Raw genomic sequence first — 27114 nt, forward strand, 5'->3', positions numbered from 1 at the left:
ATAATAGTGTAATTAAAATAATAAAAAATTAAAATTGTTACATAAAAAAATTAAAATATAAAAATTAAATTAACTCAAAAATATAAATATAAAAATATAATTAAAATAATAAAAAATTTAAATATATTAAGAGCAAAAATATAAATTTATCCGAAATTAAGTCTATTGTTCTTAAATTGGTGAATTGATTGAGCCCGTGTCTTCTTCTTATATGATTAAATATTGTAAAGTGATAAGATCTTAATCCCGCTAAAGACAAAGGCGTATTATATAATCACCCTTTTAAAGCACACAAACATTAATATGTTTTGTGTAAAAAAGCCAACACCACTTTTGGCCTCAACCCAAATGGGTTACATGGTACCAGGACATCGGCACATTGCCAAATGGAACTTTGGCCCCCGGTTTCTTCAAAAAATTACACGTGGGCCCCGAACTTTTTCAATAATTTTATTGCGACTGTTCTTTTGTCGCGTACGATTTTTACCTTTTTACGGTTGACATGCGCAACGGGTAAATTTTGTTCAGCGTTCAGTTCATTTCGCTGTCAAACGTGTGAGCTGGGCAGCTTATGTTGCCGACATCCACGTGACAGGTGCTGGATTCCGCTATGTGTCGCTTTCCAATTCGCGAATCTACTGTTTACCCTACTTTTTTGCCGCACTAGATTACTGCTCGCTCTCTCTCTCAGAGGTATGGTGTTTTAACTAAGGGTACTTTCGCCATTTCCAAGTTATGTATCAAAATATTTCAATTAAGCGGAATTAAACAAAAACTTTTTTTTAATTCACGTGAAATGTGTGAGACATTTCACCTGATTAATCTCTAGAGATTACCTTCATTCCTGATGTATCTTCTAAGGGGGTATTTGTTACGACAATATTATGTTATCCATTAGCGAGCAACATAGTATTTGTCCGTCAATGAAAGAGGCGCGGATCCATGCATATGGGGCCATGTGCAGAGGCCAACCCCACGTGCATGGGCCCGCGCCCTTCTCATTGGCTGGCAAATACTATGTACTGGCATGCAAATTCTATGTTGTCCGCTAGTAAGCAACATAGCATTGCTGGCGTTTGTTAATCAAGATATGGAGTGAAAAAACTAAGATAAGGAATGTATTCATAATTTCTATCATTTCCAATATGTTTGTTAAACTTATTTAACCATTATTGAAAAAATCATTAATGATCTCTTATCTTAATTTTTTAATATATACATATCTCTCATTCCCCTCAAGATAAACATATTTTGGTCCCTATATATAAGAAAAAATAAAAATGCTATTGGTACACCCATTTTGTACATCTTGGGCTACATAAAGGGGTATTATGACAAAAAAATCCCTCATGAGGTGCATAGAGGCGCGTGAGACGCAGGGTATTTTAGTCATAATACCCTCTTATGTAATCCAAGATATACAAAATGGGTGTACATCTAACATGATTCAAGAAAAAAAATGACATTTGTGTCTTTTAATGCATTCCAAAAAACTTAACAAATAGTATGATAAAAATCTTAAAATGCTTCCTAATTTTATCTTGACCATTTCATATTTTGGTCCGAAAATCATTCAAGGTATATCTTGATACTCTCTTATCTTGTTCATTTTAACAAACCTTATCTAAGTAAATCTAAATGCAGACATAATCTTTACACACTCAAAATTAAACATTCAACGTAATGCATACAAAATTTATCTCTGAACCTTACTGCTGCCAACAAAAACTTATTTTTACAATTTAAACTCATGTTTTCATTTTATATATACCGACTCTATTTTATGAATATTGATTAAAAATGAAATTTTTATTTGACATAAATAAAATAAGGTTAATGATATAAGTGTATCTTATTATCAGATAAGATACATTTATTGTACTTTATTTTTAATATTTAAATAACTTAATTAATTAATGATAAATATATTGTATTTTAAAACATTTAATTGATTAATAAAGTTGTTTGAAAATTAGAAACAGAGTAGAATAAATGTGTCTTATTTGAACATAAAATAAATTTATTACACTTTAATTATTGTCCTCAAAACAATAGCTGGCATTGCTCATAAAATAGCATGATAAATTAATCGGAAATGCTAATTGAACACTCAATTTTGACGCTTAGAATGACATTAATGTATAGTATTGATGTATTGTACTATGTTATATCAATGCAATTGTATAATATATCAAATAGAATATCACTTCTAAGTATCAAAATTAAACGTCAAAATAACATAAATTAGAAACCGCCCAAAATTAAAATTGTGATGATAATTAAATTGAACAGTGTTTGGTTGGTCTATTGAACCCTGTAGAGAGTGAAGGAAACAGTCTGTCTGGGGTTTTGAGATACATTCACCACTCTCATTCAGTGCATTTTGACCAAAAGATGGGCTCTCCCCCTCAAAAAAAAAAAAAAGAAAAAGAATTAGAATATGTCACTCACTCATTAAAATTATTTTGATTTCATATAATTTGAAAATGTTCTTAATGTGAAATTTTGTAGTCACTCTTCTCTCAAGTATTCCTCCTCCATCGCTTTGCTAGTTGTTAGGACTCTTTTGTTTTAGATGAATCGATAGACAAGAGAACATGAGAGAGATAGAGATAAGAGAGAGAGAGAGAGAGCACATGCATGGAAGCAATTATGTCTCTTTTAAAATCCAACAATCACACCCATTACATAATAGTTAGTTATTAGAGGTTGAGACAACTTGGTACTTGATTGAAGTGAAGGTTTTGGAGGGAGCTTCATGTATCCTTGTTCCAGTTTAAATCTAAACAAATTTTGATGCCAGAACTTGAAATCGTTGGTGCACTAACCTTCAAATTTAGGTAAGCTTATTGAACATACACACTATATATCTCAAATTACCCACAGTAAACAAACACAAGGTCAAAGTGGATAGACTTAAACCCTAGTATAAGAGCTTAAATATTACTATTAGAAAAAGTAAGCCCACCCTGGTGTCAGAAAACTGTACTTTGACAGCGCGAATGAGACATGAGCTAGAGAGAATTTACTACTTACAAGTCTAGGGAGGGCCTAAAGGACAGACCCTTGAGAGAGAGAGACATAACCTCTTCAATTTTCCTGAAGGACAGACCCTTGAGAGAGAGACATGACCTCTTCAACTTTTCCCTTGCGCAAAACATTTCTCAACATAATAATATTCTTGGGGTATTAATATTAATACCCCTATCTTTATCCATTGTCTGGGACATGGGTATGCCATTATGTTTGCCAGGTTTTGATTGATTGGTTGATTGATTGATTGTTGGATATCTAATCATGCCAAATTCCATGCAGGCGGCAGCAATCAGCCATGTGCATGCACCTCTGTTTACTACAACTACAACTACAACTACAATAGCAATAGAGTAGAGAACACGGATCCAACACAAACAGTACAGTGCATTTCAACTCAACTCTGCTTCCCTTAAACCCCACACATGCACTGCTGCACATGGATGGAAAACTCTGTTTTCATAAATAAATAAAAAGTAAGCTCACCACACCATTTGTCCAGCCATATTATATTAATGGAAACAAACAACCAATCATTGAGAAACACCTAAGAAAGTTTAAATACATGAGCTTCAACAGTACTACATAAATCGCAATCTTCACGTTTTCAATTTCAGGCAAGAGCAGACCCCAAAAAATGATGAATTGTATCAGTTGCCGACTTGAGAAAGGTACATTAGGGGTTTGATTCATAGGTTCAGAAGATGCAGCAATGAGAGAGGTTAATGTGGGAGGGCAGCAAAAACTACTTACAAAGGGTTTACAACTCTATTCTCTCATCAAAGAATACCATAAGACCACAAGGAAACGAATATATATATATATATATATGTGTGTATATAGGAGGGAGGAGCATAAATAAATCCAAAGACTCGAGTAGGATTTTTACACGGGGTCTGCGACACACAGGATATAACACTTGCCATTCCAGCTAGCAAGAGACTCCGAGGATTATGCACTTTCAGCAGGCAGCTGACCGCTGCTCCCAAGGCTGTTGGCAAATTTGGGCCTCCACTCAGTTCTGGCCTTCACAATCTCACCCCCGCTCTCAAGTCGAAGCAAATGCTGGCACTCAACGTAGCCATGATCAGCCAAACTACCAATAGCACCACCGGAGACTGCAGTCAAGGACTGCAGCACACTGTCCCTCCCGCATTCCCTCCGGTACTCCAGAGTCATGCTGGACAGTTCATGATTTTCCAAAATCTGCAGCGGTGCACTCTGCAATCACCAGATTCTTTGTTCTTATTATATGGCAACCAAATTTTGATACTTGACAAGGTAATGACAAATGTTAAAAGTAGAAGAGCCAATAAGATTAAGATAGGTCTAAAAATAAATTCCAGCTAGGTTTTTTTTTTTTTTTTTTCCCTCTCCCAGAACTAGCAAACACGGTACTAGTAGAGTCCTGGAGAGGGCTGATGGTGGGTAGAAACCTGGAAACCTAGGCTTAAGCTGCAAGGAAGAAGCAATGTAGTAAGCACCAGATCTCAACTGGTTTGTCATTGAAAAGTGTAAATCATGAATTCCAACACGTTACCCACTCCAGGCATTGATAAAAGTGTGCAACTTGTAATGTTTTTACACTACTCATAGGAGCATCCAATTATCCATTTTTATTCGATTGAATATCATGTTTAACAAGTAATGCAACTTGTAATGCTTTTGAACAAGTCACGACAGCATTCAGATTTTTCCTGGTTGAATTAGAGCATTGTGCTTCATTAAACCCTAAACCCTAAAACAAAATAATGTATTTAATCAATCAAATGGAAATTAGTTTGTTTAGTGATTGTATGACCTATCTTGATTTTAGAAAAGGGTACCAACTCATTTTGATGCTACAAGAATAATGATTTTTTTAACTGATATATAACATACAAAGTTCTTCAGTTTCAAAGGAAGACATAAATTTCATCCCCTGTCAACTCAATTAGGTTAATAAATAACATTAAATGCCTTAAAATAAAATGATTTTTCCAAACACTCTTCAGGTTGGGTAGCTCATATTTAAATATAAGAAAGCCACACAAAATGCTACTTTCAGTTTGATTAATGAGCTCCAATGTTCTTGGTTCCTGGTACATTACGGTAAGCAGCATGGGTACTAACATGCCGCACGACATTTTTTTCCACACAGGGGTATAAGCTTAGTTGGAGCCCTATTTTGGGGCCATGGTTCAATCGGAAGTAAGGTGTTCGTACATACTCATACTATATTATAAAAGACAATTCCAATAATATTTAGAATGAGAACAAGTTGGTCTACTATTTGCCCCAATGTCAATTTCATATCTCTAGCTTCAAAGTGTGTTTGATTTATGCACCCTAGACTTTTTTTATAAATATATTTTTTAATTTCTTGAATTATATTTCCTTTAAAACAGGTGTCGGTCAACAAAGTCCACAATGCAACCTAACACGCTCACACCACGATTGAGATTTCACAATCTGGATCGTGGTTCCATGGGAGGTCTACAATCCTGGTATACTAGTTGGTCCCACTAAGAGAGACTAAAAGATGGCAACTGAAAAGGTAAAAAGAGATGATCACATTGTAACTACATTAGAGTAACAAAAGACAAGAACTTTACATTTGTTGATGCGAGCAGCCTAAGGAAATTTCAAATCAACTGGCATAATTATTCACCAGGTAAGGGACCTCAATCTGGTGTTACTCTTTATACCACCAATTAATAAGCAAGAAATTGACTCTGGAGGTTTAGATTGCTTTTTCAGTTCTGCATTTTGAACCTAAACCACTCTCAGAAATTGAAAAGAGATATATAACGTATAGTGCATACACCATAATATCAAGATTTCACTTTTCCCCTTTCAGCAGTTGCCATAAAGTGAACAAAACCTAAGGTATACCTATTTTAATATAATAAGAAGAGTCAAGGGTTTGGTTCTTCAGTATCCTGGCCAAACTGATTTGGCTGAATGTGCAAGTTCAGCAGCACATGCCAATATGAATCATAGATCACATCCCATGATACAGAAGAAAGTCAAAGACAAGATGAATCAAATAGATAAAGCTTTCAAGAAAAACCGAAAAAGAATACCTCAATAAGCCACCCAATGTATTTCACATTGTTAACATGCTGGTTAACGTCCAAATCACTCCATCTAGGCTGGTTTATTCAAACACACACATAATAAAAACAAGCAATCTGTGAGCTATAGTGTTATTTGTTATATTTGAAAGGAAAATAGTCTCCAAAGTTACCTTTAACCCCGTATGAACATAGTCAGCTCTGCTTTCATCAAGTTTTGGTAATTTTCTGCTGTCCTCTTCAACAACAGGAGGTGAATCTACAAAATAAGAACCTATTTCCCCTCGCACTTCATCTGGAATTTTAGATAACCTCCGTGTCTCTTTATTCATCATCACCCAAACACTGCAATTTGTTCAAAAAAATACCCCAACCCAACCATAGTCAGTCCAAACAAGTTATTCAAATATATCCTCAGAACAAAGTTGCTGAAGGCACATTAAAATACTATGGCTACCATGCTACCGTAAACTCAGTCAGCTTGTCCAAATTCATTCATAGGAAAAATTATTCTTGACATACTAAAGTCATAGGCTACATAAAAGCCAATCCTTCTAAGAACATATTTCCTATTACACAAATCAACTTTAACTGAAGACTTCCAATCAACTGCACATGAGTTCTGCGTTAGTTGATGGCCTTTGCTACTAGCACTATAATTAGATAAATTCTTTTTAAAAGAAGAAAAAAAGTCGTATTTTTGTTTGGTGAAGAATAATCTGCTAATTTGTTCAATATTCTCAAAATTGAAGTTGTGGCCCCACCAACCATTATCAAAGGAAATATAAGTTCAGAGAAATTTGCATTAACATCTCATATCCTGGGGTAAAGTCATGAGATTGAAAACATAGATTCTTACCTGGATGCTCTAGTGATGACATCCCCAGTTTTGCGGTCACGAAGAAGCCAATCACGCCGCATGCCATTCTTTCCAGATGCAGCAACCCAAGTGTCTACTTGCACAACATCACCCCTGAGAGAAATGAAAGAAAGTCAAACCACTATTACACAGTAAGTTTTAAGAATCATCCACAACTCTAATACTACTAATTTCCATGGGTTTCCTATAAATTTAATACTTCTGTTCATCATAAAAAAAACAAAACAGAAAGAAGAATTAATTAATGCATCTGATATTCCGATCATCGTGTGTACATAAGAGTTATTTGACCTAAAATGCATCAATGTGTGGGTTCCCACAGGAACTCAATCAATCAAATGAGCCACATCCATTCATTTCTAGTAGCATATGGTCATATTTTACTGTTCTTCATAGTGCATGTCATGGTTACCAGAATTTGACCAATAACCTGATTTGCAATAAAAAGGACACCGGAATTGACCAAAACTCACCTTATATCTGGCGACAATGTTTTCAAATAGGACAGACTTTGGGTTACAAACCCAAATCATGCATACCAGTGCCAGTTCACAGGGGCATCAAAACACACTTAGTTTCTTGCATTCAATAATTACCTCTCAGAACAAGCAAAAAAACCCATTTAAAAGGTAAGACATTATAAACAAACAATTATACATGTCAAGCATGTATAATGAAATCTTGAACACATAACCAACCATTTGACAATGTAACCTGCAACAACTGCATGTACCATTCTAATATGGAATTCATCAATTTCCCAAAGGATGATGAAATGTATGCACAGGAAGAACCTTCACTTAAATTTCTACTTCCCAAGTGCAAATAACAAATCCTTGTACCAAAATAGCTATTTAGGTTGATTAGAACAGCCAGTCTATATCACTCACTTTTCCCAAAACTATAAGGTGAAACCGAAGGGAGTAGGAAAGGAAAGGAACAACAACAACAATCCCAACTCTTAAATCCCCCTAGGTGGGTTGGCTACAGGAATTCTAGCTTGCTTCCCATCTATTCCTATCCATGGTCATATAGTCATATACCTATACATAACTTATACAAACATGATACATTGCACGTACAAGTCTAGGTAAAATAACAAATTCAACTGAAAAATAACACAAGGAGTATGCACCATAGATTGGATCACTGAATTTCTTGTTTCTAATATAATACATTAGTCCCTCAAAACAACCACTACTTGTGACCTAGGAAAGGAAGTTGACAGTTTTTGCCTCATCTATTGAGAAACTAAGGTAAACAAGAAACAAGCATGATGCATTTCCGCACAATTATTGCATCCAACATGCTTATACAAAAATAACCAAAATGTTTCTAGCTGGAAGACAATTAAATAAAAACAAGCAGGTATTTGAACTGGTCACTGCTTTTAAACTATCATTAACAATCCAAAGAAACCCCCATCGACCAAAATTACAAACCAACAAAAGCTAGCCTATACAACACAGTCAAAATTCAGGAAACCAATTTGAGCCACATCATTCCAATAGTCTAGACAAAATTGTTCCAAGACACCACATTAACAAGGTAGGGTGGTTGGAGTGCTCAGAAACAATTTCAGCACATTTATTGCCAAAGCTGAAAATTGTTCATCCATGATCCAAACATCACATCAAGGTCCCAAAGACAATTGTACCATCTGAGCCACTAAAAGAAAGCAATGGTAAGCAAACTAACCATGACTTACCAAGTAGGATAGCGGTCAACCACAACCTGCATCTTAGTAACCACCCAAATCAGGTTCCTTTTGCACATCTCAGGAGTTGAACCAAAGCCATCACCCAGAAGTCCAGCACTCTTCACATGGTTCAGGGCTGTTTCCTGAAAAAAAGCTTACTCTTGTGAAAATTAAACAAAGTTAGACAATGCCTCATCAAAATTGGACACGTCACGTCTTCTTCATATTATGTATTTAGACACGTACTCTTTTGACTATATCATTAATGAAGACGTAGTTATACCTGCAAATGATTCAACACCGTCTCTATGGAAGCCGTCCGATCAGCCCCTATTTCATAGGATCTGATAGAGAAGTTTTGACGAAAAACAAGACCATCCTGAACAATTTTTCCCAAACCAAATGGATCTATGAGCATATCAGGGCGCTTTGGTTTCCAATCAAGCATCATCCATTGCTTCTCTGCTGCCAAGAATATTGTTGTGATAGCGGCAAGAAGCATACTCCAGTCCGGTAATTGATTGATGAAAGTCCTAGGTGGAGGTGATTGCACCTCATCCTCAATCTTCAGACTTTCCACTACACCAACTGTTGTCCCATTTACCTTGGAAGGAGCTTGTGCATTGACCTTGACCTGCAAACGCCCAGCAGCAGCAGATTTTGATTTACTCCCTTGAGCATCCACATTCGTTGGCACCCCTCCAAGTTTGCTGGATGAATTCACCCCGGATTCAGGTGCTGAGGATTTAACTGGAAAAAATGCAGAAGTAGCGGCGGTAGCAACCATGACGGAATTCAATGAACGCTATTACTCGTTTGTAATCTTGGCGAATTGAAAGTTATGACAGATGCCACCAATCTGAAAGATTCAAGAAAATGCATCAACGACCGAGTTAACGCTCAAAAAAATGCATTAACCTCTGCAAGGCTTGAAAGTTAACATATTAGAAAAAAATGAACTGATGAGTTCAAATTTCCAACTGCTTTCTACTACCATATTCGGTTCCAACCACCCCCCCCCCCCCCCCCCCCAAAAAAAACCACCACCACCACACCCACACACAAAAGGGCATCCTTTACCAGGAAAGCTACCTTGCCTGAGGAGGAGCTAGAGAGAGACAGAGAGAGGTTCTCTCTATTTTCCAGGGGAAAAAATTAAAAAGGTAAAAACTTTCAACAACAAAAACTGCACCTCAATTTGTTGATATATAAGTTTCAAGATTAGCTGCTGAGAATGTGCAAGGATGTAAGACTCGGGAAATGAAATAAAAAATTTTAAACCTGCGAATTATCAAAAACCACGACCTCATTGAGGACGACACCTTAAATAGAAAAAAGAAAAGAAAAAAAAAAAAAAAAGAGCTATCCATTTGTCATAGTTACCGAAATTTTACAAGAAACCTGAAATTCCATACGAAGAGGGAGCTATAAATTTTCTGACAACTACAGAAAATCATTAAAGCCAGTAGCGGCAGAAAATACAAACGAATCTGGAAATTAGGCAAATGTCACAAAACCAACGACCCGTACAAATCATCATGAAGCAACCTATAAAACGACAAAAACCAGGAACGCTTCATCAAAAAATCAGAACCGTGCAACAGAATCAGACACAGATCTGAACATTAATCTCACAATACTCAAATGCCCGATCACCATCACCCCCTCTCCACCGAGAAATCCAAGCCAAAACTAAACCTCGAGCACCAAACTCATATCACGGCCAGAAAACAATTCAACTTCACATCTCCCGAAGCTGAGAACCGAAAACTTTTTAGAGAGAATCAAGAATTAACATACGTACGCAAATGCGAATCACAGAGTCAACATTTCCTGATCTGCAAACCCTGGCTTCCCCTCTCCCGCAATTTCTAGGGTTTGAGATCGCCTCTGTCGTGCTCCGTTTGGGCCTTTCTCCGGTTCCTCTTGTTTTCAAGTTTTCTTCTGAGAGAGAGAGAGCCAGAAAGCGAAAGCGAGAGCGAGAGCGAGAGAGAGAGAGGGGGAGGAGAATTGAGTGGTGATGGGGATTTGGACCTCCGACGACGCGATTTATGGTGGCCACCTCACCTCCCGCCTCTCCTTTCATTTCCCCTAATTTTCCAACTCATCTCCCTATTTTACCAAAATGCCCCTATTTCATTTAATCCAAATAATAAATTAATTGCGTACAATACCGTTGAATGGCTTTTCCTGTGATTACGACGTCACCAATATCGTAATTCATCCTTCTTTTAGCTATTCTTAGGTACATTATACTGTCCATTAAAATTATCTTCAAATTTTAAGTACAATTACGAGGTGGTTAGTCGTCAAATTAAATGGTAGTTAGCTTCGATATTGCAATATTAGGAATATTTTATTTTAAGACAACTTCTATTTAAAATGTAATCTGAGTGATCCTTAATCGTCTGCATTAGGTCTAAGTCTGTGTTTTGGAAATAATAATTAATAATATAATATATTATCAAAGTGTAAAAAGCAAGTTAATTTTTATTTACATCTTTTTTTTTTTTTTATAAAAATTGGTATTAATGACTTCTTAAACAAATCACACTTTTGTGTGTGTTTCTGTACTTTGGCGAGATGACAGCAAAGAAAGCGATCCATCATTAATTATTAGTGGGAGACGCCGTTACATGGTGCTTTCCATTGCTGGGCTCTTCCAAAAGCAGGGGAAATATAATTGTGTCCGTTTAATTACGATTTTAAAAAAGTTATCTTTTGTAGTTCACCAGCAAGAAATTGACTTTAACACTATTTCAATAAATTACCATCATAATTTGAGGGGAAGCCCAAAGATAATATTTAGAAAGACTTTGCTATATGTATCGATAGGTTTGATGATCGAATGAGACTTCATCATCGATTATCAAAGTGTCACGTAAGAGAAAAGCTCAGGTTTCATCCAAAATGAAATCTGAGACTTCATCTAGAAATGATAGCGGCGAAATTAAATGACGAGATGATGCAATGACAATCGACATGAGGTGCTGCAATAGGGCAATGACAAGATGCAACAGCAGTCATGCAAGACAGTGTAATGAGACAACGAAATGATGCATCAACGATCAATCAGTGAAATGGAACTTGTTGGAGACGGTTATGATAGAAGAAAAAAGAGATGGACAAGGGCAGAGGTGGTGAATCTACAAATTGGGTGAAAAATATTTTTTTTATTTTTGCGTCAATTATTTGTACAAGTAGTATTTATTTATTTAAAAAATAAAAAACAAAATTATAAAAGTAAATAAAATGGTATTTCGGTTGCTTAATTTGGTTCTTTTCTGGGTGTGTTGCCTACTTTGACTATGAGTATGGTGACCAAAAAAGGCGGCATTGTGGTCCAATTTGAGCCAGTTCTATGGGCAAAAGATTTGGATGCTTTTATGGGGGTAGCTCAACTATTTGTTTTCTTTTTATTTTGTCTGAAGGCAAACTCTCTCTCCCTTTCAAACGTAACCAATTTCAAAAACATACCATTTGGGGAATAATTTTGGTCCTCACAAGCCGTCAACGACTATTATTTTTAAAAATATTATTTAAATACTTAATTTTGATATTTTATATATTTATATAAATATGATCATTATATAAATACAAAACATTATTGTAGAATATCATTATAATAATGATCAAACTTAAATGTTGAAATAAAGAAAGAGTAATTTTGAAGAAACCCTCACAACAATTGCCACTCGCTGGTGACCCACGACAAAAAGGGAGAGATTAGAGAAGTCAGAGTAATAGAGGGGGGTTGTGTAGTGGTGGCCCACAATAAAATGAGAGAAGATAGAGTGGTAGGACAGCAGTTCTGGGCGATGGTTATAGAGGGAATAAGATAAACTAAAAGAGAAAATAGCAGAGAAAGCAAAAACAAGAAGAAGAGATGAGAAGACATAGGTGTTGATCGGAGATGGCAAAACAGATGTTGATCAGAGATGGCAGAACACAATGCAATGATCCAATGAAGAGTCAAGAGGTATGGAGAAGTAGTGGGCGGTGGGAAATGGAAAGAAATAGGGAAGACGAAGAGAGATATAGAAGGAGAAAGGTTGGTGAATGTTATACTCTAATACAATAATTGAAAGTTATTTATTGGCTAAAGGCATATTCAGCCCCTCACATTTTACCATTTAATCATTTTGCCCTCTTAACTTAAATAAGAACTTATTAGCCCCCTCAACTTCTAAATTTAAACCTATTATATACCTTAATTCCTAATTTTGTAATAGTTACATACCTTATTGCAGCAAGCATTGCTGTGTGAGTTGCGCATGCCATTTGATGTGGGGCCCACATTGATCAAGCCAATGAAAGTGTGCCACCTGTCTCGATCTGTAAGAGAGGAAGAAGGCTGGCGGCCTGCGGCGGCTGATAGCCACCTGAGACGACAGAGAGATAAGGAGAGCGAGAGGTACAGAGAGAGCAAAGGATACAGAGAGCGAGAGATACAGAGCGAGAGATATAGAAAGAGCGAGAGAGCGAGAGCGAGAGATACAAAGAAAGAGAGCGAGAGGGCGAAAGCGAGAGATACAGACAGATAGAGAAAGAGCGAGAGCGAGAGATACAGACAGAGAGATAGCGAGAGATACAGACAGAGAGATAGCGAGAGAGACCGACAAAGAGAGAGCGAGAGCGAGAGAGAGAAAGAAGACGCCCAAAGCCCAGATCTGCCCGCGACCCACCTCCCACGCTGCCCCGACCCCAATCGACGCCATCACCCTTTGCTCGCCCACGTCTGGTAGCTGCTATCGACGGCCCCCCAACCTCGGTTGACGCCTTGGATGCTGCTGGCAACCACCGACAGAGAGAGCGAGAGCGAGAGAGAGGCAGGGAGCAGCAACGGGCGGGAGGAGAGAGGCAGCGAGCAGGAGAAGGTCGCCGGAGATAATGGGGAAGAATGAGGTGATGTGTTGCACATGCCTCCATCGTGTGTGTAATACACGCATTGACCCAAGTATATGTAAGATTCAAAATTGGAAGTTAAGGGGGCTAATAGGTCCTTGTTGAAGTTAAGGGGGCAAAATGGTTTAATGGTGAAAGGTGAGGGGGCTGGGTATGACTTTAGCCTTATTTATTTTAGGGAGACTCGGTATAAAGTTGACAATGCTAGGCAGAGGAACAAAGTCTACTTGGAATGAGTCACCAAAAAGGGGTATTACGTAAGGGTGGTTTCGAAGAGGTCTTTAGGTGTCTAAAATTGCAAAAGGGTTTTTCGAATGGGTCTTTGGGAGAGCTTTGGGTCTTCCTATTTGCAAAATAAAAGACAATAAAAAGACACAGGGGATCTCTCATATGTAGGCCTTTCAATGGCTAAGTTAAATGTGATCATGTTACGAAAAGATGCAGATACAATGTAGATGAGTGTTAGATGGTGGATTTCGAAGAGTGAGAGGTATTTGGAAGGGTATGTGTGGAAGAGTCGAAATAAAGTCTTCGAATTTAAAACAATAATATAAAAAATAAGAGGTCAAGGAGTATTTATACCCCTTGAAGAACTGAGACACGTGACACACATGCACAAGGCAACGTGACACAACCTTTTCGATGAAAGTTTTCGACTATCACTGGGTTAAGCTTTAGAAAGATCAACCCTTTTGATCCAAAGGGTTTTGGAAAGTATACTCAACACCCTCCCCCCCTCTCGCGCGGGCCGATAGGTATTCTCCCAATTTTGAATTGATTTTTTTAAAGAAGACTCCTTAGAAAGTCTTTGGAAAGAATTTTTTTTTTGAAAGATATGTTATTAATAATAAAGGTGAAAATAGGCTATGAGGGTCAATGATGGTGACGAGCTAGTGGCGGCGATCGCTGCAGCAAGGAAGGAAAGCGTGGTCGGCGATGATGGGAAGAGGTGGTGGGACTACCTGTGTCGATTGGAACTTGGAAGAGAAGAAAAGGGTGGGCACCAATTGCCTCCTACCGATAATAATTGATTCAAGTTTGAATTAATATAAAACATTGATCAACTTATAATACAAGAATTATAAATAAATTTTATTTAATACACAATATTATTTGATGATAAATAATAAAAACACAAATGTAAATCCAATTGTTTAGCTCTTGAGTGTAAAATGTGAAATCTCTCGTCTTAAGGACCTCACACATTATCCCATATACGTGAGAATGGTTAATCACGGTATACAACAACGTATTAGGTAGGAGACATAGTGCATGGTGCCCACAAAGAGTCATCCCCATAGAAAGATAAAACTCTCACACTATAACTATCATGACTCGAAACTACATCTTTAAATATAATTTACTACTTGAAAACTAGTCGTGCTACTCCGTGCACGTGATTATTTAGTTTGCAGGGGAGAGGCGGCCGGTCAGCTACGTATGATTTGACGAAATAAAAATTGGTTAAGCTAATTGGCCAGCCTGGGTCCACGAGGAACCGGCATTTTAGTAATTAGCACCTTTCTAAAGGGCAATGTTGTAATCTACAGATGCAGGATTCTGGCAATGTTCTTCAAAATTTGAATAACGCTACAATTGGAACTTCTAGGTGGTTCTTCGGAAATGACGTACAGCTGCATATGCTTCATTAGAATATGATTCCGGAGATTTTACAATCGAAAAAATAAAAAAGAATAAGATTCTAGAATCCACAAAACATATAAAAAAATTAATAATCAAATATATAAATATATAATATCATTCATTTAATATTAAACAAATAAAAAAATTAAAAAAAAAAACAAAAATCACTAGAATGATGGACGACACTCATTTTGCTTGTTCAGCAAACCGTCGATCGCTCATGAAATTACTATAATTGGTCATTCTGTTAGTTGCCGTAATATCTTTTGGTCTTTACAATTATTAGATCTGACAATCAATTTGCCTTTCATTGTGCATGCACCTCTTTTTTCTGGTCAATGATGTCGTTTGAAAACGTTAATAGCCATTGTGAGAGAAGAGATGATAATGTTGATTGTCAATTGTGACGATCGAAAGAAATTTAGCGATAGCAAGGCCTATTGAAAGTGTCATTTAAGCTCTTGTAGTCAGGCTAAAGGGGCTTTTGTTTTGGGAAATAAGTTTACCATGTACTGGGATAGACTGGATGGGACCAAGTGTGCACTAATTTATTTTTGTTATATTTACAGAATGCCACTATTTATAAGGCTTCTTTGATTGCTTAACCTCCCAAGTCCCAAATTTATCAATAGGAGGCCAGGAACTCCTCAGAACTCAGAAGTAGTACGGTGGTTGAGTACCTTGCCATAACCCACCATGTAAGGTCACGTTATACGGTTATAGGTACCCATAACTCAACCTAGAGCATTTATATCACATTAAAGCTATTAAATTATATTAAAATAATTAAATAGGTGTTATTTTATTTTTCCATTTCTGTTATTCAAAGCCAAAATTTAAAAGAATTTGTAATTTTTTATTTGATCAATTAAAAATTATTTAAAGGGCTTTAGATAAATAAATAAATATATAAATTGATATTGTAAAGTAATAAAACTATAATAAATAAATATATATTAATATTCATCTCAGCTTTATCATTTAGTTGCATTAAATTTATTTATGTCAGTGCTATTCTATTTTTTATTTCCCATTAGTAAAAAATTCATTTTATGACATTAAAAGTACTAAATCACCCTAAAATAACTTAAATAAATGTTCATTCTTTTCCCTAAAATAAGCGTTCAATTGTAGGCGGCGACAGATGAATGAATGCTCAAGTTTGAAGAAATCAATGAAAAATGAAATTGAACGCTTAGATCAAACCTAAATAAAATTGAATAGACCTATATCTTAGATGAACCCAATGCCTAGAAACAAAAGGCAAACTTACATATAGATGGGTTCATCCCTAGGGCTGGCAATAAGTCGACTTGAGCCGAGCTAGACTCAGCTCGATTGACTTTAATTTGGCTTATAGCTCGGCTCGAGCTCGATATGAGCTGATTTTTTTAGCTCAAACTCGGCTCGATAATGACTACGAGCTGGCTCGGTTCGGCTCAACTTGAATTTGACTATTACCTTATTTTTATGTATATATATATATATATTTAAATAATATATTTATAAAATTATTAAGTATATATTTATATTATTGAGTATTAAGTAATAAATATTTTTTTATTTAATAAATTTATAAAATTAATATATATATATATAAGTATATCGAACTGACTTGTGAGCCAAATGAGTCGAGCTAATGGTACCTCAAGCTCAGCTCATTTACTAAATAAGCCAAATATTTGAGCTCAAACTTGGCTCATTTGTATCATGAGCTAACTTAATGAGCCAATTCACTAGTAGTTCGGCTCATTGCGAGCCGTGTTCGTCTCTAGTAATTGATACGAACCTAAATTCAAAATGTTTCTGAAAATGAGAAAGCTAAATCTAATATGAAATAATGTGTCTTTAAATGAGTGAAATATAAAGCAAAGGGTGATAGAAAATAACTAGACAAAGTCAAATTAATTAAAAGGAAAAGAAATCATAATTATCGACAATTTTGTATGTAGGATATAAAAAAGAGAGGATTGAGATGGAGAAATGAGAGAAGGAAGAGGGTTGACCCTGAAATTTTAGGGGTCTTAAACAAATTTTTTTATGAGTCCCCTACAATTATATTTAAAAATAAAATTAATATGAATAAAATGTTTTTATTATATAAAATTCACAATATTTCACATTTAATTTTCTCTTTTAACTTTTTTATATGAAAAATCAATAATTAAACTATTACAATTAATTTATTCTAACATATATTTTTCAATAGACACTATCATCAAACCATTAATGTAGATTCACTAATAACAAAGGGATCACAAATATTGAAATATATATACAAAATTAATTAATAATTTAAGGACTAATAAAAAAAATAAAAAGATATATTTGATAAGTCACATGATAGGGTGATGAGAACGAAAATAGAATTGCTAAAGAGAATGTGTAGTTGTGAAATCGGTTGGAATGAGGACTTACGCCTATATAGATTGATGGCAGATGCCAGTGACAATGGATGGATAAAAAATTGAGAAGGAGAGGAATTGAGGAAGAGGATGAAGTCGCGATCACTACTAAACACATAGAAATATTTGTGATACAATTATACAAGGGGAATATTGAGATTAATTAAAAATATATGAAATAGTTATGAGGGGATATAGGTGCCACTGCCAGACACACAAGGATGAGATTGATTATTAATAAATAGATGTGAGAGATTAAGATTAATTAAACATTATAATGATGTTTATGAGATTATTTATTGATAAAAAAAAATATGGGAGATTGAGATTAACTAAAAATTTATAATAATTTAAAATGGGCATGACTCTTAACGTCTTTTTAATTTTAAAATTTATTATTTTTAATAAATTTTATTTTTTAATTAATTTAAAATTTAAAAATTAAAATGGGCATTGGCCCTCTAGTGACTAGAAATGTGCATGGCACTAGGCGGCTGCCTACACGGCCGGCCCGGAAGGAGGTTAATGAGATATAAATATAAATAAATGTATTATGGGTATTTATAAAAAAGTTAATGGTAGTTTTCAAATGACGTGTGGGAATTAAATTTAAAAACCATAATGGAATAAGCTTGGGAATGTCAAAAGCTCCATTTGCTTACAAGTTTTACAGACGTTATCTTGAAAGGACCATTGGATGGTGGCCCACCAGTCACTATAAAAACGAGCCATTGAATTCAAATTATCCATTTTTTTGTTTTCTATATTAATGTTGGTAATTTTATTTTGGGTGACCATTCTATTATCGAATCGGCTAAATTGTTTAAAATGAATAGACTAAACTTTTTTCAAAACCCAAACCGAATCAAACCAATTAAATAGTTGTTTAAATAAAAAATAACAAAATGCGAGCGAATAAAAATATTTTAGAGACTTAAACAAGAGAACTTACAAAATTTACCAAATTGGAACTCAAAATTTTGGAGGGATCACCAAAATGGTATAGACCAGTGACCACGGCTTTAACTCACGCTGGGCCGCTCCAATCACAGCGCCTGCGACCATAACTCTGGCAGGGAGATGGAAGCAAGCAACCGATTACTTTATTTGACTTATTTCAATACTTTCTCTCTCTTTCCATTCTTACAAGAAAGAGCGTCCTTCGATGCGGGTTGGTCGTGGTTTGGTGAACCGCTTCCTGAGGTCCGTTTCTCGTCTACAATTCATCACATCTTTAAGGCGGAACCATATTTTTTCTCCTAAAATTTTTTCATGAAAAGAATTAAATATAATATATATTAAATACTTAATTTTTATAATTTACATATATTAAATATCTAATTTTATTTAAAATAATGTATCAATTACATGTGATGTGAGTTAAAAAAATAATAATAAAAAAAACATAAAAAGAACCAATTAAATTGATTATTCCTTCCATCTTTCCTTTCGCATTGGTAGTTGTTTTGCCTTTGCCCTCATCTCTTGTTGACTCAATTGGGAGAACCAAATCTCTCGTCGATTGCTATTATCTTCGACTAATCCTAGGTCTTTCTCTTTATTTCGATTGGGGACTTGCAAGTTGCGATCGACACATTCTTCTCCTTTTCATTCTCTTTGCTCCAATTGAGGATTCGTAACTTATTTATTAATGAGTTTATAATCTGACTATTGCTGGTATGGTGTTTTACTATTTTATTTTTAAGTGTTTAATAACACAATTATTATACACGCTTAATACTGGCTAGATAATTATATAGTCAATAACTATAAATTATAAAAAAAAAGTATGAATTTGCCCATATTTAATCATGACTCAATCATACCATATAATTGGTTGCATTAATTGAAGATTTGGAGAGAGTAGTGTGTGGACTGGATTGCCTACTTCCTAACAAAGTTAACCTCGAAGCCTTAAATTGCCATCTTATAAGCTGTATATTCGGTGGCATTTATATGGAATGTGACAGCATACATGCACACGATGATTTCACATATAACGTGTTAGTTTAAATGTATAAATTATTTTTATATACTATTATTATATATGTAGATCAAAGTCATTGATTGGGCCTGTATAATTCCACGGATAAAGTCATTCAGCCCATCATGTTAGTGGGCCTTTGAGGCTAGCATTCTTCCAAAGTTAAGATATGAGGGCCCAAGTTACTACTGGTAGGCCCAAGAGAAATTAAAAAAAAATGATTTTTATTTAAAAGGCCAACAACTAAATTGATTAAATTAAAAATAAAAAAATAATCAATCTTTATCCAAAAAAAAATCATTGCCTGGTCGAAGTGGGGTATAAAACAGAATAATTTTTGTGTCAGGGGTGAAAATGGAATAAAGTACATCTTGCGGGGTCCTTGTGGGGAACTCGTATATATATAAGGTATCCCTCAAATTCCACAGAGCAAATCGGTGAAGAAGGGAAGGTTGTTTGATGGCTGACGTTATCTTTCTCGAGAAAATCCACGAAGGGAGAGAAAAATATTGGAGATCGAATTGTACAAAATCTGCGATCGCCTTGTAAATTATTGGTAGATTTTCCTAACTTTTACAATGAATCTTCAGAATGTTAGAATTATCTGAATTTCTTTGCAATTCCTCAACTTTTCTCGCTTATTATTTGTATTTCATGTGAGTTTATTGCACACGGTTGTAGTATTGGATGAATCTATTTGGCTTAATCGAGAGTCTGTCCAATTAGGCATTCGAGTTCTGGATGATCTCCTTTCTCAAATTAGGGTTTTGGATTGTTTCCAGTTGGAAATTTTCTGTAATTGGCAGGTTAAATTATATTTGGTAGCTGAAAAAGTTGTCACGAACAAATATTTTACGGAAATTACAGTTTGAAATTTTGAGTTACTCATTTAGCTCAGTCAAAAGATGGTTTTTGTTTCTCACGGATGAAGAGGAAAATGCATGAGTTTTATAATTTTCATTTCTTTAGGAGAATTACTTTAACGTTGGGGTTTTGGGTTTTGGTTAGTTTGTGGTTTAGTTGATTTTTTAAAGAGAGAAAAGCAAATTTTTTTCAATACTTTCCTTCTCAAATACCTTCCAAGAAAAGGGTTCTAGAATGATTCTTCATTAGTTTGGTTTTTTGCATTGTTCGATTCTTGAGATTCAGTCAAAATTAAGGTATTGCTTTCTGAGTTTTTGTGGCTCCTTTTTGTTTACCATATATACTTTGCTTCATCTTTGAGCATTTCCTGATTGAATTTTTGTTTGTTAAGTTGGTTATCCATTTTAACTTCTTAATAGTCTCGACTTCTCTATGTTCTTCATATAATATGTCCGATTTCAAGGAGTTGATGTTTTACCTTTATTTAGATGTTGCACTTCGTGGACATAATTTCTTGCTTGCAATGATTAAAATGGGGTTAATCAATTTTACTATTTAGGTGTGGGCATTTCCAGACCTTATTTCTTGGAGGCAATGAATGGGATGGAGTTGATAAATTAATTGTTTAGATGTGGGAATTGCTGATCTTTCATTACTTACAAGCAATGATTAGGATGTGAGAAAGCAAAAAAGTTAATCATAGAAGAGCATTCATTGGTGTGTTGTCTTGAAAAGCAAAAAACATGAGATTGAACTAGAATTACTGTTTTTAAGAAATTTAAAGTATCACTTCTTTTGATGCTCTTATATATCTCTATCTTCTGAATTGTTCTGTTTCCATTGTAATTGTAACAAAATGAATATTAATGATTAATGATTATTGCTTTTATTTTGCATTAGAAGAACCTAACAAGCTCTCTCTCTCTCTCTCTCTCTCTCTCTCTCTCTCTTGTTACCCTGTTTTCTCAGAAAGAACAAGGATAGCACAAATTTTAGACTCCTTTCTGCCTCTTCTCGTTGCCATTCAACGCACTATATAAACTAGTAGTCTCTATTGGCTGGACGCTGTCTGATATCTTTAATCATATTTCTTCATTTTGATCTTCAATATTGGCAAAATAAGATGGCAGTTTCAGTGCAAGAACCAAGTCAAGAGAACTCAATGGACAGGTTTCCTTTGCTCATGGAGCCACATGAAGGCAATGAAAATCAAGAACATGTTATTGAGATAGAAAGGGCTTGTGGTGCTTCCTCATCAGGCTCATGTAATAATGGTTCTCTTCATGGCTCAATTTTACCAACAAGTGAAGATAGACCCTCAATTAGTGTTCAGCACCCTGTCACTGAACCGCCTTCTTCTTCATCGAATGGATTGAACATTAGGAGCTCTTCAGTTACAAGAAGAGAGGAAGGCTCCGGCCGTCACCATTGGAGCCCATTCAATACCGTTTTATGGCTTTCGATTGAGCTGTTGTTCACCATATGCCAAATTATTGCAGCTGTTGCTGTTCTGTCTGTCTCAGGACATGAGAAACCACAAACTCCATTGTTTGCTTGGGTTGTGGGTTACACAATTGGATGTGCTGCAAGCCTTCCTGTCCTTTATTGGCGCTATCTTCATCGCAACCAGGGTAATGAACAAGGGTCATCTCAATTGCGTCAGGATTCTTCCCAAGGCAACCCTACATCAGAATCTAATTCTTACATCACTATCTCGTTAACTCGGACCTCAGAAGAGGAAGATGGTCAGAATACATCTTCAGGCACTTGGAATGGTCGAACAATTGGTGCCCCAAATGCTAGGTAACAGTTTTGCATGTGTGTGTATATATATTGCTCACAATACATTGAAAATGCAGTTCTATTATACATTTTTATAACATTTCTCTGTAGTTTCTGTCTTGTTGTGATGGGTGGCTTGCTGTTTTATTCAATCTATACATGTTTCTGTTTTTTATTGGCATGTGAGAGGGCATAAACGTAGTTCAGTTTGAAAAATCTTATTTCTCCATTGTTGTAACTATTGACAATTTCTCCTAGGTTCAAATCTTTTCATATACAAACTGAACTCCCAGAGCTCCAACAACCATCACTACCAGCCCCCAAAAGGGGTGCATACAGTTATGCTGACCCAAGCCCATGTAACCCAGTAGTTCTTCTTGTTAAATAGGCTATGAACCATGCCAGGCCATTCAATTGGAAGTGCTCTTAGTTACACAATTCATGGCACCCCCCTATGAACTTCGTTTCCAATTGTGCGAATCTGTTTGCAGTATGAGTGCTTGCTGGAACGGGGAGGGATGCGACTTGGATCTCCAAAAATGGCGATCCCAAAATTATGAACAGTACAAGGGCTGATAAGGTTTTTATTCATTCAAATATTCATCTTCAATCACAGTTTTGTCAAAATTATGAAGTTGGACCTTATAGAAGATGGGATATTGATCCGGATAATGATAACATAGAGGATTCTTTTACAAGATCGGAGGAGATGAGATAAGAGTTCTCTAGATGGTTAATATGTTGAAATGCCAAATGAAGAAGAAGCTACACAAGATTGCTTAAGAGCTTTGCTTGCTGCCACATACAAAGCCATCATCTAAGCTTGTGAAGGAAGCAATTCTAAACAACAACAAAACAACAACATATCCAGCCTTTATCCCACTATGTGGGGTAGGCTACATGAATTTTGGACTTTCATGTATTTATGTCTTTTGTCATATCTTCATTTAGACCCATACACTTCATATCAAACTTTAATGTCTCTCCCAAAGTCTTCTTGGGTCTGCCTCTATGTCTATTTTTGACTAATTGTTCCATTTCATCAACTCTCCTCACAAGAGCGTCTCTTGGTCTCCTTTTCACATGACCAAACCATTTTAGTCTAGTCTCTCTCATCTTCTCATCGATTGGCAGTACTCCTACCTTATTACGAATAATCTCATTTTTAATTTTATCTCTTCTTGTATGGTCACACATCCATCTTAGCATCCTTATCTCCGCTACGCTCGTCTTTTGCTCATGCTGGTATTTGACTGCCCAACATTCTGAGCCATACAACAAGACTAGTCTTATGGCTATTCTATAAAATTTTTCTTTTAGTTTTAATGAGATTTTACCATCACATAACACCCCCGATGCATTTCTCCATTTTAGCTAACCTGCCTTAATTCTATGCGTGACATCCTCGTGAATTTCTCCATCTTTTTGAATCACTAATCCCAAATATCGAAAATGGTATTTTCTTTGTATGATTTGGTCTTTCAATTTTATTATAACATGCTCTACTCTTGCATTCTTACTAAATTTATATTCCATATATTCTATTTTTCTTTTACTTAATTTAAATCCCTTAAATTCTAAATTGTTTCTCCACACTCAAGCTTAGTGTTCACTCCTTATTTTGTTTCATCCACTAACACTATGTCATCTGCAAATAGCATACACTATGGCACCTCTATCTGAATATGTTTAGTGAGTTCATCAAGTACTAAAACAAATAAGTATGGATTTAGTGCAGAATCTTGATGCATTCCCATTGTAATTTTAAACTATTCAGTATCCCCTCCGCATGTTCTGGCCCTTGTCTTTACACCGTGATACATGTCCTTAAGGGCTTGTATATAGGCTATTCGGACTCATTTCTTCTCTAAAACCCTTCATAGTACTTCTCTAGGGATCCTATTATAGGCCTTTTCTAGATCTATAAACACCATATGCAGGTCCTTTTGATGATCCGGATACCTTTCCATTAGGCGCCTCAGTAGATATATAGCTTCCATTGTTGATCTACCAGGCATGAAACCAAACTGATTTTCCAAAACGTTTGTATTTTTTTTGAGCTTCTGCTCTATTACTCTCTCTTAGAGTTTCATGGTATGACTCATTAACTTAATTCCTCTGTAATTTTCACAGTTTTGAACATCTCCTTTGTTCTTGTATATAAGAACTAAAGTACTATTCCTCCACTCATCTGGCATCTTTTATGATTTAAAGATCGCGTTAAATAATTTCGTTAGCCAGGAGATGCTCTCTTCTCTCATGCATTTTCATGTTTTGGTCCCACTGCCTTATGATTTTTCATCTTTTTTAATGCTTGCCTTATTTCATTTAAATTTATGCGTCAATAAAATGTATAACTCGCATTCCCTTCGGAGTTACTAAGATGTCCCGACCTAACTCTTGTGTCCCCACCATTATTGAATAATTTTGTGAAATACTCATTCCATCTCTCTTTAATCGCTCCCTCATTCACTAATACATTTTGGTTTTCATCTTTTATGCATTTCACTTGGTTTAGATCCCTTGTTTTTCTTTCTCTTGTTTTAACTAATTTATATATATCATTTTCTCCATCTTTTTTATCAAGTCGTTTAGATTTGGGATTTTTGGGATTTAGGTGCTCTTATCATTAAGCTTTTGAGATGATTACTAGCTTTAAATTTGCTATGTTGGCATTCAGTTTTTTTTCCCTGTTTCAGTTCTACTATTATGGTTTTATGTAATTTCAGACTTGCTTTTAGTTAAGTTGAACCTTATTTTCATTACAATATCTTATGAATATAAAAAAGTTTTTCCTTCAATTTTTAATAAGCATACCAATGCATTATTCAAGGCGAACCATAAACCAAATTGGTGTACACTAATCCTACCCCCCAAGAACACTTATCTAGCTAAGTAGCATACCTTGTACCTGAATACAGGCCACCAATCGGAACGTACGTACCATGTTCCGTGTAGCTATGGATGAGCTTTGTATAATTTATCATGATTTGATATATTCACTGTATGGATTCAGCAATAAGACATTTTCTTCTGAGCAGACTTGGTGCGTTGATGGAGCACTTAAAGATGGCGTTGGATTGCTTCTTTGCTGTGTGGTTTGTTGTTGGCAATATATGGATCTTTGGAGGGCATTCATCTTCTTCTGATGCTCCAAATTTGTATAGGTACCTTTCTTGATCTGCGTAAACAATATCTTCTGTTTTTTCCCTCTCGAATGCCTTGCATATTCACTGGCTTCTTTGCAGGTTATGTATTGTGTTTATTACGTTTAGCTGCATTGGCTATGCCATGCCCTTCATTTTGTGCTCAATGATTTGCTGCTGTTTGCCTTGTATTATTTCCATCCTGGGCGTCCGTGATGATATGAATCGAATAAGAGGGGCTTCTGAAGAAACTATTAGTTCTCTACCAACTCACAGATTCAAGTTAAAGGAAAAAGGAACCCCCAACAGTAGAGAGAGTAATTCAGGAGTTGATGAGGGTGGATTTTTGGCAGCAGGAACAGAAAAAGAGCGTGCAATCTCAGGGGAAGATGCTGTAAGTACTGGTGTTCATATGCATGAGGTTTTCATTTTTCAGTAATTGGGAACTCTAATATAAAAATATCATTATCTCACTTTATAATGGTCTTCTAATTTGTTACTGTTGCTCAAAAAGCAGATTGCCATTCCTTTTTTATGTATATCCGATATGTCAAGTGGGGCCTATACTATTTTCTATTGGCACTACAGAATCCGAATCTTAGGCATTTATTTCAGCTATGCATCAGTTGTTCCACTAATTTTCACTTGTAGATGATACAATAAGATTGTGGAAAGTACAAAGGTTTTGTTGCTAATCAAATGCCATTCTTGGTTACCATACCGGGACAGTGGTCAGTCATAGGCCCTGTTTCAGCTATGCCCCATTCCTTCCACAATTCTTTACTTGTTGAAGATGTGGAAAATGTGGAGGTTTTGTTGCTATTCTACTGCCATCCTTGGTTGCCATGCTGGAATTGCCTCCATGCCTTTTCATGTTTGTATTATTTTGACCAATGTCTGCTTTAATACTTTCAGGTGTGTTGCATTTGCTTGGCAAGATATGCTGACAATGATGAGTTGAGAGAGTTGCCTTGCTCTCATTTCTTTCATAGAGAATGTGTAGATAAATGGCTGAAGATCAACGCTTCCTGTCCACTTTGTAAATTTGAAATAGGTGAAAGTAATGGGAATCTTCCATCAGAAGACTCCAGCCAACAAGTGTGAAGGAGAAGTGCGAGAGATTTAAGAGTACAATGTGATCAATTTTCGGGATCAAGTTGCCATTTTGAAAGGAACACTTTTTCTGAGATTGATTCTTACCCTTTATTTGCCACTGAATCTGGGATGCACAGTTGAGCAAAATGAAGAGCCACATCATCAAGCTTGTATAATAGACTTAATTCCAATTATTGTGATCAAAAGTCAAGATAGAAAGATGTAAATAGATGTTTAATCACTGTTCTCTGTCATGATAAATGATTGGAGAGGGACTGAGCTTATCAAGGATGGATAACTTCTCACAGTGTGATATAGTTTATCTGCTGAATTGATTTTTACAGCAGCTGGGATCCCGCTGTCTCCATGTTTCATTTTGGGTGATACAACTTTCAATGGCATATCTCCTCGTAAATTTTGCTTTCATATATTGCCTGTTTGCTCTGCATTCTCTTTATGCCACATGCTTGTTTTTTGTCCTTGAAGCGCGGAACCTATCTGGGAATGTCTGTCTGTGTGTTAAGACTGCCAGAAATTTGATTACAGTTATCTTGAGCTATAAACTTCTGATGGGTATATTAAGTTACCATGTTTTATATTTTCTGGTCAACTTTCTACATG

At 35.7% G+C, this 27114-nt stretch overlaps 2 protein-coding genes across 3 annotated transcripts; one reads left to right on the forward strand and one right to left on the reverse strand.

The window, feature by feature from the left end:
- Positions 1 to 3569: 3569 nt before the first annotated feature.
- Positions 3570 to 10722, reverse strand: LOC127806681 (palmitoyl-acyl carrier protein thioesterase, chloroplastic-like). 2 transcript variants are annotated; one of them, XM_052344117.1, is made up of 7 exons: positions 10473 to 10722; positions 8952 to 9527; positions 8678 to 8811; positions 6949 to 7062; positions 6263 to 6434; positions 6099 to 6167; positions 3570 to 4254 (listed from the first exon to the last, which is right to left on the reverse strand). In XM_052344117.1, exons 2-7 carry the CDS (start codon positions 9453 to 9455, stop codon positions 3985 to 3987), a joined length of 1263 nt encoding a protein of 420 aa, XP_052200077.1. In that variant the 5' UTR covers positions 9456 to 9527; positions 10473 to 10722; the 3' UTR covers positions 3570 to 3984. The 2 variants fall into 2 exon arrangements, with proteins under 2 accessions (XP_052200077.1, XP_052200078.1); XM_052344118.1 differs by having other exon boundaries at positions 10469 to 10722.
- A 9303-nt stretch (positions 10723 to 20025) lies between these two features.
- Positions 20026 to 26921, forward strand: LOC127806612 (E3 ubiquitin-protein ligase At4g11680-like). The gene is made up of 5 exons (XM_052343999.1): positions 20026 to 20162; positions 21440 to 22273; positions 25294 to 25419; positions 25501 to 25792; positions 26314 to 26921. Exons 2-5 carry the CDS (start codon positions 21594 to 21596, stop codon positions 26500 to 26502), a joined length of 1287 nt encoding a protein of 428 aa, XP_052199959.1. The 5' UTR covers positions 20026 to 20162; positions 21440 to 21593; the 3' UTR covers positions 26503 to 26921.
- The last annotated feature ends 193 nt before the right edge of the window (positions 26922 to 27114 follow it).

This window comes from Diospyros lotus, chromosome 7 (genome assembly GCF_014633365.1).
Source record: "Diospyros lotus cultivar Yz01 chromosome 7, ASM1463336v1, whole genome shotgun sequence".
Taxonomy (NCBI): Eukaryota; Viridiplantae; Streptophyta; class Magnoliopsida; order Ericales; family Ebenaceae; genus Diospyros; species Diospyros lotus.